Raw genomic sequence first — 18,845 nt, 5'->3', positions numbered from 1 at the left:
ACTGATGAAGATATAAGATCAGTAACATAACATTCAATTATATGAATCTTTTAGCGATGACCTGCCATAGAAAAGTCAACACTGCACAACTTTACCTAATAGGTTACATGCAATTAGCAGGCCACTGATAAATCCATCTGCAGGTTTGTGTTACTTTCCTGTTGGAACCTTTAGGACCAAAGCATTTTTCACTTAGTGTACAAATTATATTTTTTTGGACGTATGTATATATGAAGTATATATATGAAGGCATTTCATTTATTTTAAGTTCTAATTTTCATTTGGTACCAGTATTTATTTATTTTATTTTTACCCCTGCCTAACCTTAAACATAACTCTATCTAATCCCCCACTATCTGACAAAATTAACCTCTTAGGGTCAGTTAAAAGCAATTTAAAAAATATATATATATTTTTTAACCTGGGTCTTGGGACAAAGTGAATCACTGTTTCTCGCTGTTTTCTGTCTCTCTCCAGCTCATGATCGCAGGGGTCTAGGAACATCTTTTTATGAAGTACGTGGTAAATCATTGGTCCACAAGCCATTCCATATTATTATTATTTATTGTTTTTATGTGGCGCCATCAGGTTATGTAGTGCTTGTGCAGCAAAATACCTCTAGCATGTCATTGTGGCATTTATAATCCCAAAACACACTGCAAACTGCTGCAACTGCAAGTATTGCCTAGCCAAAAATCTTAACGTCAGGGTTGACCAAAGGTCTCCGAACTGCTGATAAATATAGAATGTCACAAGACATAAGGAAATAAGGATCTCTAGGTTTTGTACTGTATTTCTTCAGTTCGCAATAAGGGTAAAAAAAACATTTATTATACAATATATATTTATCATGGTTACTAAATGGTGAATAAACAAAGAGCGTATTCACAACAATTCATTTTGGGTTTATTTACTAAAGTTTGTCAGGAGAACTTGCAGGAAAGTTGTGGCTTCATCCACTTCTTCTTCATCATGAAGGGCTCACACTGTCAGATTCCTCCCATATGAAGGGTTGAGCTGGCAATGTATAACACATAATTCAACATGTAAAAAGACTTGGAAGATCTCTTTAACTATGCATTTTACAGGGCCAGCCAAGTCGTTTCTACAGCACTTCTTAATGTATAGTGCAATCACGGAGCTCTCTGTTTAGCGAATAAGCCTAAATGTGAGTATTTAGAACCTCGCCGGTATTTTACCAGCATGGAGGCGTTATGTCCCAAGCAATCTGATGATGACCATTAAGAAATCTTATTTTACAGAAACCATTTACAATTAAATTTTCACTCCGACGACAACCAAAAACCTATAAACAGTATATAATTTAAAGACACTAAGTTCAGTTTGCATGGTTCATTACCTTCTACAGCAGCTGTAGTGATTTTAAGTGATCTCAAAATTTAATTCATTCATCCTCACAAATCCTTTTATAAATAACAAAATATGTACAAAATAATTAAAAAAAAACACACATGCCGGTGAATGCCGACTACTCTTATCATCCATCAGATTGCTGATGTGTCAGGAATGCTCGTGCAGATCAGATAAATTGAATAAATGTATCGATCACCTGCTGACACTACCCGATGCTTTAATAAAACGCTGCATCTGAGAGCGTGGGTGGTGAATGATGATGACTATCCCGAGTAGGATTGCATCAGCTCCCCTGTCATGGCATGGAAAGCAGTGCAAACCCCGCTCACTGCAATGCCTGCCCAGGACGCTGCAGCGGGGTTAGAACGTGATCATAAACGGGCTACCTGGAGCCGGTGGCCAGATGCCCCTTTGCACATGTTCATCAGGCGAGTGACTTACAGCGTATGCCGGCTTCTGCTCTTGCGGCTTCTTCTCGCTCAGTCCCAGCCGGGTCCAATGTGCAGAGACCTTTGAGCTGGCAGCGATGTCTGACCCGGAGATAACTCTATTCCGGCTGCTTCCTCTGCATATTATCTGAGGGGTTTGGAACAGGCTGCTGAACAAGCTGGATTTCCGAGAGGAGGCGAATATTAAACAGCACAATCTCTACTTGTCATCAAATTACATTGGTCTACCTTAAAAGCTGCGATGACGTCGCTGACTTGCGTGCGGTCATGTGACCCGTTGAAGCCTGCGGCAGCCATGTTGCTTAGGGATGCTGTTACAGTGTTCTTATACTGAGAAGTAGACCGTTGCCCCGTATAATGCCCACTACATGCGCTGCCTCTGGGTGTAACAGCAACTCTAAAAAAGACAATCGGGTAACTTTTCATAGGTAGGTGCGACAACAGGGGATCACCAAGGCAATAAGACTTAACGTGAATGCTCTTCACAATATAAGATTACATTCTAAACATGAGGCTTCATTTAGTAAAGTGCAAGGATGTAAAAGTCATGTGCCATTATTGGTCATCATCATGATGTGTCGTCAAATGCATGGCTATGCACGTCATCCTGCACTAGAATAAGAAGACATCTTTGACTCTTTCAATAGTGGGATGTAGTATATTGGTTTGTTATTGACCTAATTTGCTGGCTCCTCACTGTATATTTGAGTGTTTCTCCATGGAGACCTTGTCTTCTTTTTAAATTGGTTTTTAGGAGTTTTGGGCTAATTTATGGCAAAAAAGAACACTTGTTAAACTATTTTTTGTTACTGCAAATATATAGTTATATCTAAGCTCAAATACGTTCTCCCTCACACTTACACACATGCTCATACCATCGTGATGTCCTCATTGTGGTTGGGGTTGGCCAGCGTGGTCCATGTGGCTTTTCCACAGACATTGGCCAACAGATCCTGGGGTGGACTGTGGAGCCCGACAATTCACCTTTGGCACCTGCCTAGGGCTGACCCTCTCCAAAGTTAGCTCTTTAACTCATAACTCTTCCAGCTGGTGAGTTTTGACAATACCTACCATTGTCTAATAGGATGGGAGATTAACTGAAATGATATATCGACGATATTTGTCTTCTTAGATTCCCATCAAACATAAAAAGACGAACCGAGTGGCTAAAGTACGTGAACAGAGACAACTTCGTCCCTGGTCTTCATACTTTTCTGTGCTCCAAACACTTTGAAGAGACATATTTTGATAGGACAGGACAAACCGTACGCTTGAGGGCAAATGCTGTACCAACGATATTTATCTATCCTAACCACATGCTCGAAAAGGTAATAAAGCTAAGGTTTCACTCCCTACACATGAAATTAATACAATAATGCGATTTTTTCAGTTTTGTGGGGTAAGTAGCTTACTGCCATACCCAAGAATCACGTCCGTCTTCAGATGAATACAGGTTGTAGATGATTGTATAGACCATTCAGGAAGATTGTTGTTTTAAAGGCAATCCAGAATTCCAGTAGCTCTAGCTTAGTATATTGAAGCTTCTGGAAAACCAGTAAAGTTATACATATTAACTTCTACATTTGGTGAGGTACGTTGGCAACTGGGGGAAAAAATGTAAGTCGCATTTGGATAACAGGTAGCCAGCTCTGTTTTGGGATGTAGGTCAAGATTCCATCTATGTTCTTAAACCAAGAAACCTCAAGCTAACCAGCTTTTATTAATGTCATCTGCATTTGAAACCTCTATATAGGCATATTGTTTGACTTGGAGAAAATCCCCAGTTCAAATACAAGGCCTCAAGGCTAACTCCGTGTATCTCACATCTTTACACTGCAGATAGCTCTCTTGAAGAAAACCACTGTTACCGAGACAGAAGAGGATCCTCCAACTAAACCGAGCACAGACGCACACAAACAGACGGATATACCCACGGACCACAGTTATTGCCTTCCGAGTGCTGAAAAAATCAAGATGAAAATCTATGAACTGGAAAGGAAACTGGAAATAGCCCACAATAAAATAAAAATCTATCAACAGAGGGAGCGTAGAGGGAAAAGGAAAGCCTCCGAGGAAAATGTAAATAACGCATCTGGAGAAAATGATTCTTGGGTAGTACATTAATATCATAGTCTCGAGAGCGGTAATGCGTTGAGAAGGGAGTCCATCACAAGAAGTTGCATCTACTGATCCTGGAACTCTAACGTAGAGGAACGTACTTTGCTTCTGTGAGCCACCACTTTCCTGTTATTGAAGAAGTCACAGCACTTTTTCTCTGAATATAGTTTCCAGTTGAGCATGTCGGTGGGATTTGGAAAATAGGCGGTTAACGAAAGACATTCACATGCCTGTTGTCACACTGGCATATTAACGTCAGTAAAGGAAGTTTGAGTGGAGGAAGCATGTGGCAGACTTGGAGGACATCTGTTATCTATTCTGTTAACACGCTCAGTTTAACGGAAGAAAAACAAAACATTAAATTGTGTTACCTAAGCTATACATGCGAAAAAACTATTTGAGTGTGCGTGAAAGGTAGAATAGTTATACCGTGTATTAAATATAACTAAAATGCATTCTACATAATGGTGTAACGTATTACAATGCAGCATACAACCCTGAGGAACGAGGGAAGCTATGGCAGCCTAAATCGACTGGCTACTGCCATAGCGGAGCCAGACCTGAGAAAAAGCATCCAGGGTCACTGGTTAAGCTTTTGGCCAAACTGAAGAATGGAACACCTGCCCATTCAGGCCTCATCTCCCCAGGACTTCATGAGGGCCGAGCGCTGAGGAACATGGACTTCCACACAAACTGCAGATTTTTAGTCAGAGGTGAATACCACTGTCCAGTTAGAACGAACCCTGACATTACCACGTTTGCTCTGGAAAAAACCTTGTCTTATAGTCGAGCAAATACGGTATGTTGATGAAGCAGACTTCCCCAATACAACAGAGCCGTCCACGTTGCCAAGGGCTCTGGATCATGTATATAGATCCAGGTGTTTTGCAGATGACCTTCTACTCTGGGAGGACCTTCCTTGAAGAGTAGATCCATAACCTAACTAGCGTGTGTGGATGGAACTCTGTGCATGTAGTTTGTGACGCTATTTATGCATTTCTCTATTATCTTTTATTTACATAGTGCCAACAATTTACGCAGCGGTTAATACATTACATATATTCAAGGGGTAAGACAAGACAAGGATTGACAGACTAACCGATACATTAGGTAGAGAACCCTGCTCGCAAGCTGACAATCTTAAGGTTTTCTAGACAGAAGACACCCTGAAGCTCCTCTCAACACGACCGCAGTTGCCAAGCTGAGAGTTGGAAAATGGCAACTTCCCAGCTACTGCAATGACTTTAAAGGTTGACCTTTAATACATTTAATACCCCAAATCTTCCATTAATTTAGGTGCTGCATCACATACACTGTACAGTAAGAAGTTGACCATATGCCAATTTCTAGTGCTTTATTAACTGGGCAAATATGCCCAAGTCTCTCCAACCATTACAGCGGTAAGGATGCCCATGTGACTTGGCAATACAGATGAACTTAATAAAAACTCTGCTCATTATAAAAGTTTCATTATACTCATTGATCTCAACATTACACAATAATAAGTTAAACCATTGACACACAAGGTAATTGAAGAGCTGATTTTATTTCGTACAAAGACCGCAGAGTCAACTTGTACACTTCAGTGCCATAAAAAAAAAAACAAAAAGAAAAAATAAATACATTTTGAACATTGGGTCAATCAGGATTCAATAGGTGCTATCGTTTAACAGTTTTAAGTGACACATTTTTACTGGATCTGCACGTTCAGTAAATTGAAGGAAGCAGCCGAATGCGTTGAAGATATCCAGCATTCAGATGTTTATCCTTTAAGAGAAGACATTCCTGCTCTCATGATTTCATCCACTAGGAGGATATTGCTTGCGATTACAGTGCTGGAAGGAAACAAAAAAACAAAACACCTTTAAGGATCTAAAAACTAGAAGAGCTTACAACCACCATGTCTAAATTTTCCCAGGTGGCCCCCTCAGGTCTACTTAAGCCAAAGAAAAAAAAAAAAAAAAGTTCACTTTATCGCCAATTACTACCAAAGCTCTACAAACATTTGGGAATTTCCATTCCAATGTTACAAGCAGCAGTTTGAGGCACTGTCTTTAGCCAGGTTAAGTCAACAAAAATATTCTACTGCAAAAGCCAAAAACTGGAGGGATCACATGTAAAAATGTAAGAGAAGTTCTAAGTATTACCAGGAATGGAGGAGCTGCTTTTTAACACTGTAGTTGTCCCAGACTCCTGCTTCTGCTGAAACCATTGGTTCACCTTGGAAAGAAAGAAAAAAAAAATAAAAAATAAAAAAGTGTTAGAAAAAACATCTGCTACAGAGATAGACAAATATATCGCCTTTCAAGCATTTAACACACATATTAGAAATCTAAGCAATGCCTAATGTGATTTTATCTTATAATATCCACGTAACTGCTGCCTAAAGAGCTTCAAGGTTCCATGTGTTGTACTGTTCTTCTGAATACGTGTAGAAGAAAAATTGTATCTTCCAACGCAGAGGAAAAAGGACAGACATTCTTTTAGCACAGATTTAAAGCCCAACAAAGCCGACCAGGCAATCTTGGGGTGTTCTCTGTGCACGAAATCACCTAACCAACTTTGGGCAGAATGATTAAAGTAATAATATATATCAAACTGCTTTTTTAAGTAGAAAACAGTACATAGAAACAGTGTGCACCCACACAATGGTTCTAGTTATATTACAGTTTAAAATGTTTCACACTGTATCAACTCCAAATATGTTACCTGTGTTGAGGTCCACACCCACAAGCTGACCTGATTCAGCATATTCAGTCTGAAGTTTTACCAATGTCTCCTGAGCGTCATAACCAGAGTTTTGGGCTAGAACCTAAAAAAAAAAAAAACAAAGAAATTAATGTTTCCCCCCTTCTCTCAGATCACACAATTGCTTCCTGCACAGACAAACTTCCATGCCCAGTGATACTTCAAGTATTGCCGGACCACAGAGGAGGGGGGCAGCTGCATATTAAAGTACAATAGGGCTGACAAGGACCCTAAAACATCCCTTTAAAAAATGCTTCTCTAACTTCCCCCCCACTTCCCCCTGTATTGGATATATGTACATGGGCAGGTGTAACTACTGTTCTCCCATAGAGGCTGGGGGGTCCCCGGTGCAAATACGGTTACACAATGTACTGTTCTTCTGAATACGTGGAGGAGGATAAGACCCCATCTCGACGCAGAGGAAAAAGGACAGACATCAATTTAGCACAGGATTAAAGCCAAGGGGGCTACGTAGCACACTTGGGTGTTCCCTGTGCAGCTCAGCTCCTTGTGAGGGCTTAGAACTGGCTGAAATAAAGTTTAAACTCATGGCACGATATAAAAGGCAAATAAAGTGTTTTAAAAGTGATGTTTGCAGACAACACTACTAATACAATGACTTTTGACTACAAAATGCCAGAGAAGACTAGCCATTCCCAATGACAGATTCAGCTCAGAGTTCGGGCAAGTGTTTATTCACTTAAAAGGAAGAGTATGGTAGGCATTGTGAAGGGCCAAGCTTGGTGATTATTTGTGGCAATGAACAGCCTGACCCTGCATAATGCATAGATAAAGTTAGATATGTCATGTCACCACTTAAACCATGCATTTTGCAGGGAAAACCTCTGCCAACAGCCCTTCATAACGCAGTGGGGGTATCAAAAAGTTTTAACCTAGCACAATAATATGATAGCGTGAATAAACCCTCGGCCGCACCCCAGTAAACATGCCTGGATCACTCTTAACTAGCTTAAACAAAAAAAGACATTCTAATAAATTTACATACACCAAATGAATGCGATCATTTTCACAGACTTACAAGTCATGTTTATATTCATACCTTGGGAATGATGAGGAGAGCATCAGCAAACGCCTGCACACCAAGCTGGGCTCTGCCTTTCACACTGGGCTTGTGCTTCATAAGAGCATCAGCGATGGCCATTTCTAGCGCCCCGGCACCGGGTACCACACAGCCTTTTGCAAAGAACACAGAATGAAGTGAGTTTACCCCAAGCCGTTTGTGTAGTTAGAACAAAGTTTAACGAAGACTATTTAGGACATGAAGGGAGTAAGTTTACAAGATTACCCGCACTTGGTGTATACTACAGCGAACACAGATTTATTAGTGTAATGTAAGCACTCTCACCGTCTTCAATGGCATTTTTGACAGCTCTCAGCCCATCTCTTATGGCGTCTTTGATCTGGGTTAGCGTGTGCTTATTTGGCCCCTTGACAAGCAGTGTCACAGAGCGTGGGATGTCACACTCCTCTACGAAAGTGAACTTTTCTTCACCCTAGACCAGACAACAGGAAGGAGAAGTTAGCAGAATAAAATCTAACCAATATAATCGGGACAAATCACATCCGCCAGCTTCCAAAATGTTCCCAGAGCGCTGAACTACAGTCAAGATTGTAAGCAGGCCCTCTCCATCTAACAGACAGATTTGCCTTAGTCTTAATAATAGTCTTTCATAGCCCTTGAATATATGTATTGTAAGAAGCGTTGTGTAAATTGTTGGAACTATGTTAATAAAAACAACAATATTCATCATCCAATCCTAAACGTCAGCGCGTATTGGGTAAGACCAGCACCAGCGAAGACTGCAGTCTGGCTACATTCACATGTTACTGTGTATTTTCATGACAAAGCCAAAAAGTTTACTAAATCAGAATACAAATACGTAGCCATTTACCATTGTGTATTCATATACAAGGCCAGCATGTCCTAAGCATTCAGGAGTGAGATCATCCACAGAATTCATGGCATTGCCACCACATGCCAGAGTCAACCTGGGGACAACAAATCCTTGTTAGATACATATACACACACACATATAAATAGGTACTTGTGAATTATCCGGGCGCCACCTCGTGTATACAAAATACACTTAGACCACCATAAAGGAAATCACAGTGCGGCAGAATGGAGCATTTTCATAGATACTGTTCTATATGGCATTAAACCTTTCAGAGATTACTACATTGTCGCTCTATTAAAACAGATTTATGAATAATAAAGATATGTACGTGTAAAGCGTGTGCCATTCATCGGACGGCTGTTGCATATGAAGTATGGCCCCCCGTAACATGCATATTCAAAAAAGGAGGAAGCCCATCAGCTGCGAAACCCCATGCAACTGGAGCCTTGTCGTCTCCCAGCACGCAAAGCAGGGCAGAATAGTGCAGCTCACCAGATGTGTTAATTTTCATTAAAGCCTTTGTTCGCTTAGATGGTCAGTTCCCTGGCAATAGCCAACTTCTATAACATACATGGGCATTGGGTGTCCGGATAATACCCAAGTACCAAGAAAAGCATTTATCAAACAGTTCATTCAACAAGAGAAGCGACTATGAACAAAGCAAAAAAGAACTAACCTTTCCATATTTCTTCTCTTTGCTCTACGAAGTGCTACAATTCCTTCCTTAGCAAGGGCATCCAAAGAATATGGGTCAATTCCCTAAAACACAAACTACTCATTAATGTCTTGTACACTTAACTCTGTAACCTCTTTTTATGTTCTAATAAAATGTCAAGTTGAAACATTTCCCCGAATCTTTCAGTTAAAACAATTTTATGAAAAATATATATATTCATAATTTCACCTGGTTACGTACAAGTAAGAACTCTGGATTATATGTTGAAACACCACCCGTACCCCACTGTCCAACATATTAAAACAATGTGTAGGGATACTGAAGAATTATCAGAGGAATAGACATTCATTTAGCAAAGGAAATCACTGAAGCACACATTAGCATTCCCCGTGCAGATCACTGAAGCACGATATAAAGAGGTCAATTATAAAACTACCACAAACGTACCTTTTGATTTATCACAACAAATCCTTTGCCAGTATCTCCACAGACCTTTTGCTTCAGGGCAATGATTTTTTTTACCCTCTCTTCAATAAACTTCCGCTCAGCTTTAACCAGTTTTTCACGCTCATCTGCGCTTTTGTAGAAGAATCCGGAATTCACTTCTCTGAAAATATACATTAGTGAAGGTTAAGGTATATTCACATCTAAACTGTAATGTTTCCATGCAGTGATGGATTTACCTCGGGTGTTGCCCTAGGGGGTGACCCAGGGTGGCATCCTTATGCAACCCCCCTGCTATCCCTAATGCTAAACAGTTCAGAAACAATGATATACAGGGGCCAGAGAAAATAGACATACTACAGTTCAATTTCAGATACTTAAGATAGACTCAATATGTTTTTTAAAATAAATGTAATGGCATTTTCTTGCATATTATATAGACAAATTATAATAAAAAACAAACATACGTCTTTTCATATTCCAAGGAAACATTACAGGTGAGGATGAAAGCATCTTCCACTCTCTTCTTCATATCTGGATGACGAGCTCCATGATCAAGGACAAGCCCTCTGATCAACCTGATGGGGACAGGAGATTGTAGCTCTTAATGAAAGAAAACTGGGAGCAGGTAGAGATGGATGTTTCCAGACACGAATACAATGTGTTAAATGTGTACGCCACTGTGCTGCCTACATGCCAAAACAAATAGGTCATCAAAAGCACAGTTGAGATTCACTTTAGCATGGTGTCTGACTGCAGTAACTACAGCAAGGTAACGCAGAATTCACCCATGCACCAGAAAAGAAGAATGAATACCAACCACAGTAAGATGATTAAAAAAAACACTACACATCTGTTATAGTTCCAATAATTTTTAATATTTAATCAGTTACAGTTTAAGGATTCCTTACATTTCAACACTTACTGCTACAAAACCTTGTTTGCCATAAGCACCACTAAAAACATTTTTTTCCTTTAGTTATATGAAAGAATTCCTCGGATTTAATTAACTTTACCAAACTGCACACAGTTTATCATGCATACTAATGCTACTCACTTAGTGTCACTTTCTGTTTTATGTTTCATCTCCATAATTTCAACCATGTACAAGTCAACAGGCTCATTTGGCTGTCTGATGGCCAAAATAGAGTCCACAACAGCCTGAAATGCAAAAAGATGTGAACATTATTCATATAAAAGTTATATGGAAATAGGAATTTGGATTCCTACATAATTAAAATACACAAGATCACTGTATTTGCTCGAACATAAGATGAGTTTTGTTTCCAGAGCAAATGAGGTCTGACTATAAGACTAAGATCTAAATCCCCCACAGAGCTTCTCTGTCAGCCAGTGCACGTGGACACCTCCGCTGCTACCGGCACTTCCGCCGGGGCTTCTATGACAGAGCGTCAGCGTGACATGACCATCCTGTGCTCCATCATAGAAGCCCCAGCAGAAGTGGCGGAGGCGTCTATGTGCATCACGAAGACGTTAACTGGCTGTCCCTAGATACCAGGGAGCCTGAAGCACGAGAGGTAAGCCAGGAGGGGATGGCAGAGTGGCTGTTAGTTTGTTATGATCCCTTCAACCAAGTTTTAACTCTAGAGCTTGCATATATAAAAAATAATGAACTCACCTCTGTTAAGACATCAGCTAGTTCAGCATGAACCTTGGTGCACAGTGATGTCCGTGCCACATTGATTAGGGTCTCCCGGTCCATTTCCTTGGACACTTTCAACTGATCCAAGACTTCAAGTGCTTTGCCCTTTGCAGCTTCAAAGCCTTCAGTCACAATTCTTGGATGAAGACCCTACGGAAAATATATGTACTTCACTTATATTAAACATTTAAAATGCATTATGAGGGGACATTAAACAGCCTGGCTGGGCCTTTATAATGCATAGGATATAACGGATAATGGCACACGTGTGTGTGTGTGTGTGTGTGTAAAATAACATAATATGAAAGAACAAACCCTAGAGCTTCTTGTGCAACATAGTGCGACTGCGTAACGAACAACCGCCAAGATTACATTTACAAAATCTCACAGATTAACGTTATGGAGGGTCTAATTATCCCTTCTTGAATGATTAGTTCACTGGAGTGCCCTTCATAACACAGCTAATTCAGCAACTAGAAATGTTTAAGAGGTAAACAGCGGGAGCCTTGTCAACGCCACTTTATGGCAACAACAGCGTAACAAAAACTACTCCTATAACAACTTCATTGTACTTTCAGTAAAGACGCAAGACGCTGGAACCCAGCATACCTCTGAAATGTATAGATCTGCTTGTTTCAGCAGCTCCCCGATGATCAGGACGTTGGAGGTTGTGCCATCACCGGTGATATCATCTTGCGCAGTGGCTACTTTAGCAATCAGGGATGCTGTTGGGTGTTGAATTTGCTGAAAAGCAAAACAGGGTAATATTAAAACAAAACAAACGAAGACAGATGGACATACCTAGGAGTGAACGACTTCACTCAGGCCCAGGATGCACCAAGGATGACAACCAAGGCTAAATAGATTACTGATGCAAATTAATGATGCTGTATTTTTCAGCAAGCATCAAACCGACAACTAGTTCTATATAATGCGTCTCCAGTAAAACAGCCATGAGAGAACAGATTCAATGAAACAGGGTCCTAAGGAAGAAGATGCCACGAAAAACCACCCATGTTTCTGGGATATTATCACACGGCTGTAGCTGGACACAAACATTTCAGAAGGCACTGGTCAAATGGTCTTTTTTTTAACTCACTTTAATAAATATCCCTGAAAAAAGGAAGACTACAAGTGTATACTGTGTGTACTGTGCACATTTGTTTGCTTTGTGTAGGAGTGTATGCAAATGCACTTTTTGACGACATTCAATGAACGATTGTCATTAAAACAAGCACATGCAAGAAATAGTTTAGCATGGTGTCTGACTGCAATCGCTACCGCAAGCCAACGCAGAATTCATCCATGCAGACTCAGTAACTGATCCTTACTACCAACCCAACAAGTCACTTTTCATTAGAATAAAATAAAGTCTAAACCAGATATTGCCTTGGCAACTACCATGTGATGAAGCATCAATGTTCTAAAAATAAGTGTTATTTATACTACTGGTAGTGGAAGGCCTCAGACTGGATAACCCAGTTTAAGCTTAGAGGTAAAATCCCCCCCACCCCACCCGATACATAGGACACACTTACCATTTCATGAAGCAACACATTGCCATCTTTGGTCAGCTTGATGTCTCCAGCACCAGACACTAGCCTATAGATCACAGAAAAAAAAAAAAAAGGAAGAAGACGATTTAAATGTGCAATTCTAAGAGCTTTATAAATACTGCGTTTATCCTCTTCATATCTTAAAATGTCATAAGACTAGCCCCATAGCATGTATAAATGACATTTCTATTATTTTTGGGTAGCAGCTCAAAAAATACCCTCAAGTAGGGGCAAGAAATATTAACCCTTTGGCGATCCAGAAGCAGCAGCCAACAATAGTGAATTCTCAGCGAGACTGGCAAACACACTAACCCGGTATAGCGTGTGGATCAGAGCAATGATCTTTTTTTTTTTATCTGATGGGCGTCACTCGGCCTTATCTTGATTCCCACAAATACAAAAAAACGTAACAATAAGTTAAGTTTCAAAGGACATGCGGACACCCGGTAAGGGGGGGTATTAACCAGGCCTGTCACCCTTACGCATAGCGGGGCTTTAGAACGCGGTATAACGTTAAGCCTACATGGGTATTAAAACGGGCGCCGCTTCAGGGAGCTGACAATGCCCAATATAACGACCCCCAGCCCGTCCGTTACCCATTATATCGTCTTACATCCCCAACAAGGCAGTCACGGCGGTCTGTCAGAGGCTCACATTTTCATGGTGCCCTTAGGCCCGAGGTTGGTGCGCAGCACATCCTGAAGTCCACGTGCGGCGCTGATATTAACGGCAAGAGCGGCATGGGCTCGGGCCACCTCGGCTTTGGGGTTAAGTGCTTTTACGGCCGACATTGCGTTGCAGAAGAACAGACCGAAGGGGAAGAAAAACCGGCGCTTGTACGACACAATGAATCAGCTAGCGGCTTCCCCTACCACGCCGCGCCGTGCAAGAAAATAGGGCCGGCTCTTCCAGAACAATCTAACGTGCTCGGCAGGGCCAGCTTTACCAACGTCGAACCCGATTGGCTGCGGAATGGGAGTCTGCCGTTTCATTGGAAGGGCATTTATGTCGCGTTCTCGCGCGAGTTCAACGCGAGACCGCTGTAACTGTTAAGAAAAAAACGTCAGTTAGTGTATTAGTAACCAGAGGCGGCGGCGGGGCGAGGCGGCGGCGGGGTGTGTGAAATGCATTGATTCCTATGCCTTCGTGTACAGAAACATTCTATATTATTTATGAAATATATATATATATATAATCTCACATATTGTTTCGTAACGTTAATTTTAAATTCATGATTTCGAAGTGACTTCCATGGCAGGAATAGGCACGGATATGTTTAATGGTGGATGTTTTCTAAAGTAACTGGACACAGAAGACACTATTATTTTTTCCCAATTAAAACAATGCTAAATAAAATTAGTTAATAAAAGTATGTAAATTAATCAACAATCTATACTAGGATCACTATTATAGCAATAGCGTATAAAATGGACAGAAAGCAGACAAAAGTGACAAACATTAGACTTGTGCATTCGGATTCGTATGAATTGCAAATTTACTGAATTTTGGTAAATTCAGCATGTCATACAAAGTCCTAAAAATGAGGCCAGCCCCCCACGAACGGGCATTTCTGCTTCTTCACATTTAATGTTCACTCCGCTATCTTCGTCCACGTCTCAGTGGAACATGCCATCGTTTTGCCCTAACTCGGAGCAATTTGGCTGCACTTTTGGCGACATCCTCTCCCCTATCCGCCAATTGGGGGTTCAAGGGCAAAATGACACCACTTTCAGCGATGTCCTCTCCTCCCTTTGGAGGATCGGGGAGAAGTTACCAGATGCACCCCAAGTTATTAAAAGAGCTTGGGGGTGTACTAGCAAAACAGTTAACTGATATATTTAACGAATCATTGGTAACAGGAGTCGTCCCAGGGGATGGGAAAGTAGCGAATGTTGTGCCCATTCACAAAAAAAGGAAGTAGGGAGGAGTCGGGCAACTACAGGCCAGTTAGTCTTATATCTGTAGTGGGGAAATTAATGGAAACTATGTTAAAGGAAAGGATTGTTGAACATCTGAAGTCACATGGGTTTCAAGATCAAAAACAACAAGGGTTTTCCTCAGGAAGATCATGCCAAATGATTCTTATTGATTTTTTTGATTGGGTGACTAAAGTAATTGATCAAGGTGGTGCAGTAGACATTGCGTATCTGGATTTCAGTAAGGCCTTTGACACTGTGCCACATAGAAGACTTATAAATAAACTGCAATCTCTGGGTTTAGATCCCAATGTTGTTGAATGGATTAGGGAGTGGCTGAGTGACAACAGAGGGTTGTAGTCAATGGCGTATATTCAGAACAAGGTCTTGTTACCAGTGGGATACCTCAGGGATCTGTACTTGGACCCATTCTCTTTAATATTTTTATTAGTGATATTGCAGATGGTCTTGATGGAAAAGTATGTTTATTTGCTGATGACACAAAAATTTGCAACAGGGTTGATGTTCCTGGAGGAAGAAGCCAAATGGCAAACGATCTAGGTAAACTGGAAAAATGATCAGAGCTGTGGCAATTGGCATTTAATGTGGATAAATGCAAAGTAATGCACCTGGGGCATAAAAACCCAAGGGCAGAGTATAGAATATTTGATACTGTCCTAACCTCAACGTGTGAGGAAAGGGATTTAGGGGTAATTATTTCTGAGGATTTAAAGGTAGGCAGACAGTGCAGTAGAGCAGCAGGTAATGCTAGCAGAATGCTTGGTTGTATAGCAAGAAGTATTAGCAGTAGAAAGAGGGAAGTGCTCATGCCGTTGTACAGATCACTGGTGAGACCTCAGTTGGAGTATAGTGTACAGTACTGGAGACCGTATCTCCAGAAGGATATAGAAATGTTGGAGAAAGTTCAGAGAAGGGCTACTAAAATGGTTTATGGATTACAAGATAAACCTTACCAGAACAGGTTAAAGGATCTTAACCTACATAGCCTGGAAGAAAGAAGTGACAGGGGGATATGATAGAAACATTTAAATACTTAAAGGGAATCAACAAGGTAAAGGAAGATAGTTTATTTCAAAGGAGAAATACTACCACAACAAGAGGACATAGCCATAAGCTAGAGGGGCAAAGGTTTAATGGTAACATCAGAAAATATTGCTTTACGGAAAGGGTAGTGGACGCATGGAATAGCCTTCCAGCAGAATGTAGGTAGCTGGTAATACAGTAAAGGCATTTAAGCAAGCTAGATATAGGATAAGGGCAGGTACTAAAGGAAAGTACTCAGAGGTTGGGCAGACTGGATGGGTCTACTGGTTCTTATCTGCTGTCACTTTCTAAGTTTCTGCCAGGTTATATCCGTTGAGATGCGGACGAAGATAAAAGAGAAAATGAAGAACAAGATGCAGAAGTGATTGACAGAGAAGAAATTTAGAGAAAGATTTAGAGAGAGTGAATGTGGGCACCAGACAATTCTGAAATTCATTGCCCGAGAACAAATGGGCCAAAAATGAAACAAAAAAAATTGTCCAAATCGTTTTTGGCCCATTTGCACATATATAGTAAACATACTGAAAAGCATTTTGTCTTTTTGCTGAAATAAGATATGTAGCGATAGGTAAGCAAACAAGTATGTGCTTTACGTGCAGTTATTATAAAACTGGCAGATCTTTTTTTAAGCCCTTCATGCCCTTATAGATGTACAGGTACATCCATAAAAAAGGTAACAAGGTGAGGTTTAGGACATACCTGTACGTATTTACCATTGAGTAGCGTACTTGACCATCTTCTTGTTATCAGTTATTTTTGTATCCACAATTATTTAATTGTAACCAATGTATATACCGCAGCTTTTCTTTATGGAAACCCTAGGGGATTTGAAACCACGTAACGTACTCAGAGCTGTCTCTATATCTTATAAGACCCAGGACAAGCTTCCCCTGCAGTTCTACCCACTCATACCCAAGTGTGAGTGAATGTGGAGGTCCATGCAGCCACCAGCACGGATCTCTCCATGGAATTCTTCCCTTTGTGCAATGTTCCCTCTATTTTTTGTTAGGTGTTGTGCGCAGAAAATTTCTCTTGTGCCAAAATTTTCCCAGAGCCAAAATTTTGTGCGCATAATATGCTTCTGCAAACGTTAAATTTAAATTGTTATTCTATATTTTTGGTACAGCTCGCTCATGGTTAATAACACTTCATTATAGTGTGATAATGTAGTATTAGTTACACAACAGTATTACCTACTGTAATGTTTTTTTAAAGGTGAAATTCTCACTGCATAAGTAAATTATGAGCAATAAAAAAAAAATTGGGAAAAACTGTTGTGCGCAGGGGCGTACCTAGAGTAAATACCTGGGGCGGATCCTGTACGTGGGACCCCCCCCACACACACACTTTAAAACTGCATAGCTTCTATCGTTAGGCAAACATTGACAGGGGTACAGCATAACTGTTATTATTTACTAAGGCAGACATTGACGGTGGTACAACATTACACCTATCACTATATACTGAGGCAGACATTGACGGTGTTACAGCATAACTGCTATTATATACTGAGGCAAACACTGACGGTGGTACAGCATAACTGCTATCATTATATACTGAGGCAAACACTGACAGTGGTACAGCAGAACATCTATCACTATATACTGAGGCACGCACTGACGGTGGTACAGCATAACACCTATCACTATACATTGAGCCAGACATTGACAATAATGCAGCATAACCCCAATCACTATATACTAAGCCAAACATTGATGTGGTATAGGCCTACCACTTTAGTGTCTGGCCTAGTATCTATCTATATCTCTATATATATATCTATATATATATATACCGCATTTGCTCCATTATAAGACAAGGTTTTTTTCAGAGCAAATGCTCTGAAAAATACCCCTCGTCTTATAATCGGGGTCGTCTTATAATCAGACCTCAAATAGGTCTGACTGTGAGACGACTAAGATCCAGATCCCCCGCAGCTGCAAGGGACCTGGATCCTCCTGTCTCCCCCCCTGCCGCCCCACTTACCGGTACTTCTGAGCCCCCGGTGTGTAGCTGGGGCAGCGTGTAGATGTCTACGCGATTCGCATAGACAACTTCCGCTGCAGCAGTTAGGAGGTGTGGCTAGCAGCAGGGGTTGTCTGCGTCCATCGCGCAGACCTTCCCCGGCTGTCAGAGATCAGAGTTCCCCCCACCGTTGCCGGTGCCGCACCGGTGCGGGAACTCTGATTTCTGACAGTCGGTGAAGGTCTGCGTGATAGACGCCGACAACCCCCGTTGCTAGCCACGCCTCCTTCCGGCTGCAGCGTAAGTGTGTGGGATCTACACGCTGCCCTGGCTACATGACAGGGAAGTCAGAAGCACCGGTAAGTTTGGGGGGGGCGGGGGAGTTATAAATGGGGGGCATAAGGCATTTCTGGAGGCAGAGTGCTCTGTGAAATGCCTTTTAACCCCCTTAATGCCACTCTGCCTCCTGAATGCCTTAAACCTCCCTATAATATGCCTTTTAACCCTCTAAATGGCAGAGTGGCATATAGGGGTATAAGGCATTTCTGGAGGCAGAGTGGCACATAGGGGGTCAAAAGGCATATCATGGGGCACAGTGGCATTTAGAGGGTTAAAAGGCATATCATGGGGCAAAGTGGCATATAGGGGGTATAAGGCATTTCTGGGGCAGATGTGCATAACTGGAGGGCAGGTTGGAAAATAGAAGGAAATAAAACCAAAATATTTTTCTTAATCATAGCTTTTATTAAAAAAAAATAGTTTAGATGAATTAACATTTACTGGTAAAACTTTTTTCCTATAGGGTCGTCTTATATTCAGGCTTTTTCTTTTTTTCCTAAATTAATATTCAGATTTGGGGGGTCGTCTTATAATCGAGCAAATACGGTATATACTATATATATCTATATAGGGATGCACCGAATTGAAAATTCTGGCCCTATCATGCTTGGGC

General features: G+C 41.0%; 1 protein-coding gene and 4 non-coding genes across 6 annotated transcripts; all 5 read right to left on the bottom strand.

Moving 5' to 3' along the window:
• Positions 1–5,703: 5,703 nt before the first annotated feature.
• Positions 5,704–13,738, bottom strand: LOC149300940 (T-complex protein 1 subunit zeta-like). 2 transcript variants are annotated; one of them, XM_089484535.1, is made up of 14 exons: positions 13,602–13,738; positions 12,930–12,993; positions 12,001–12,135; positions 11,368–11,541; positions 10,786–10,889; positions 10,196–10,306; positions 9,732–9,891; positions 9,285–9,367; positions 8,603–8,699; positions 8,056–8,203; positions 7,750–7,883; positions 6,651–6,753; positions 6,089–6,161; positions 5,704–5,776 (listed from the first exon to the last, which is right to left on the bottom strand). In XM_089484535.1, exons 1-14 carry the CDS (start codon positions 13,736–13,738, stop codon positions 5,704–5,706), a joined length of 1,596 nt encoding a protein of 531 aa, XP_089340661.1. The 2 variants fall into 2 exon arrangements, with proteins under 2 accessions (XP_089340661.1, XP_089340662.1); XM_089484536.1 differs by lacking the exon at positions 12,001–12,135.
• LOC149300944 (small nucleolar RNA SNORA22) lies at positions 6,348–6,485 on the bottom strand. Its single transcript, XR_016272277.1, has one exon. It is a non-coding gene; the product is annotated as a small nucleolar RNA SNORA22 (small nucleolar RNA).
• On the bottom strand, positions 7,054–7,188 carry LOC149300943 (small nucleolar RNA SNORA22). The gene has a single exon (XR_016272276.1). It is a non-coding gene; the product is annotated as a small nucleolar RNA SNORA22 (small nucleolar RNA).
• Positions 10,397–10,522, bottom strand: LOC149300942 (small nucleolar RNA SNORA15). Its single transcript, XR_016272281.1, has one exon. It is a non-coding gene; the product is annotated as a small nucleolar RNA SNORA15 (small nucleolar RNA).
• Positions 12,569–12,700, bottom strand: LOC149300941 (small nucleolar RNA SNORA15). The gene has a single exon (XR_016272282.1). It is a non-coding gene; the product is annotated as a small nucleolar RNA SNORA15 (small nucleolar RNA).
• Positions 13,739–18,845: the final 5,107 nt, after the last annotated feature.

Source organism: Sceloporus occidentalis, unplaced genomic scaffold (genome assembly GCF_023333645.1).
Source record: "Sceloporus occidentalis isolate IW3139 unplaced genomic scaffold, rSceOcc1.0.p SCAF_22, whole genome shotgun sequence".
Classification (NCBI taxonomy): domain Eukaryota; kingdom Metazoa; phylum Chordata; class Lepidosauria; order Squamata; family Phrynosomatidae; genus Sceloporus; species Sceloporus occidentalis.
This window is presented reverse-complemented; position numbering and strand designations above follow the sequence as displayed.

Coding starts and splice junctions, on each gene's coding strand:
- LOC149300940 (XM_089484535.1), bottom strand. CDS start 13,738: ATGTCGGCCGTAAAAGCACTTAACCCCAAAGCCGAGGTGGCCCGAGCC. Junction 8,204..8,602: donor TTGTATATGAATACACAATG/GTAAATGGCTAC, acceptor TGTCTGGTCTAG/GGTGAAGAAAAGTTCACTTT. Junction 6,162..6,650: donor GGGTGTGGACCTCAACACAG/GTAACATATTTG, acceptor TTTCTTTCCAAG/GTGAACCAATGGTTTCAGCA.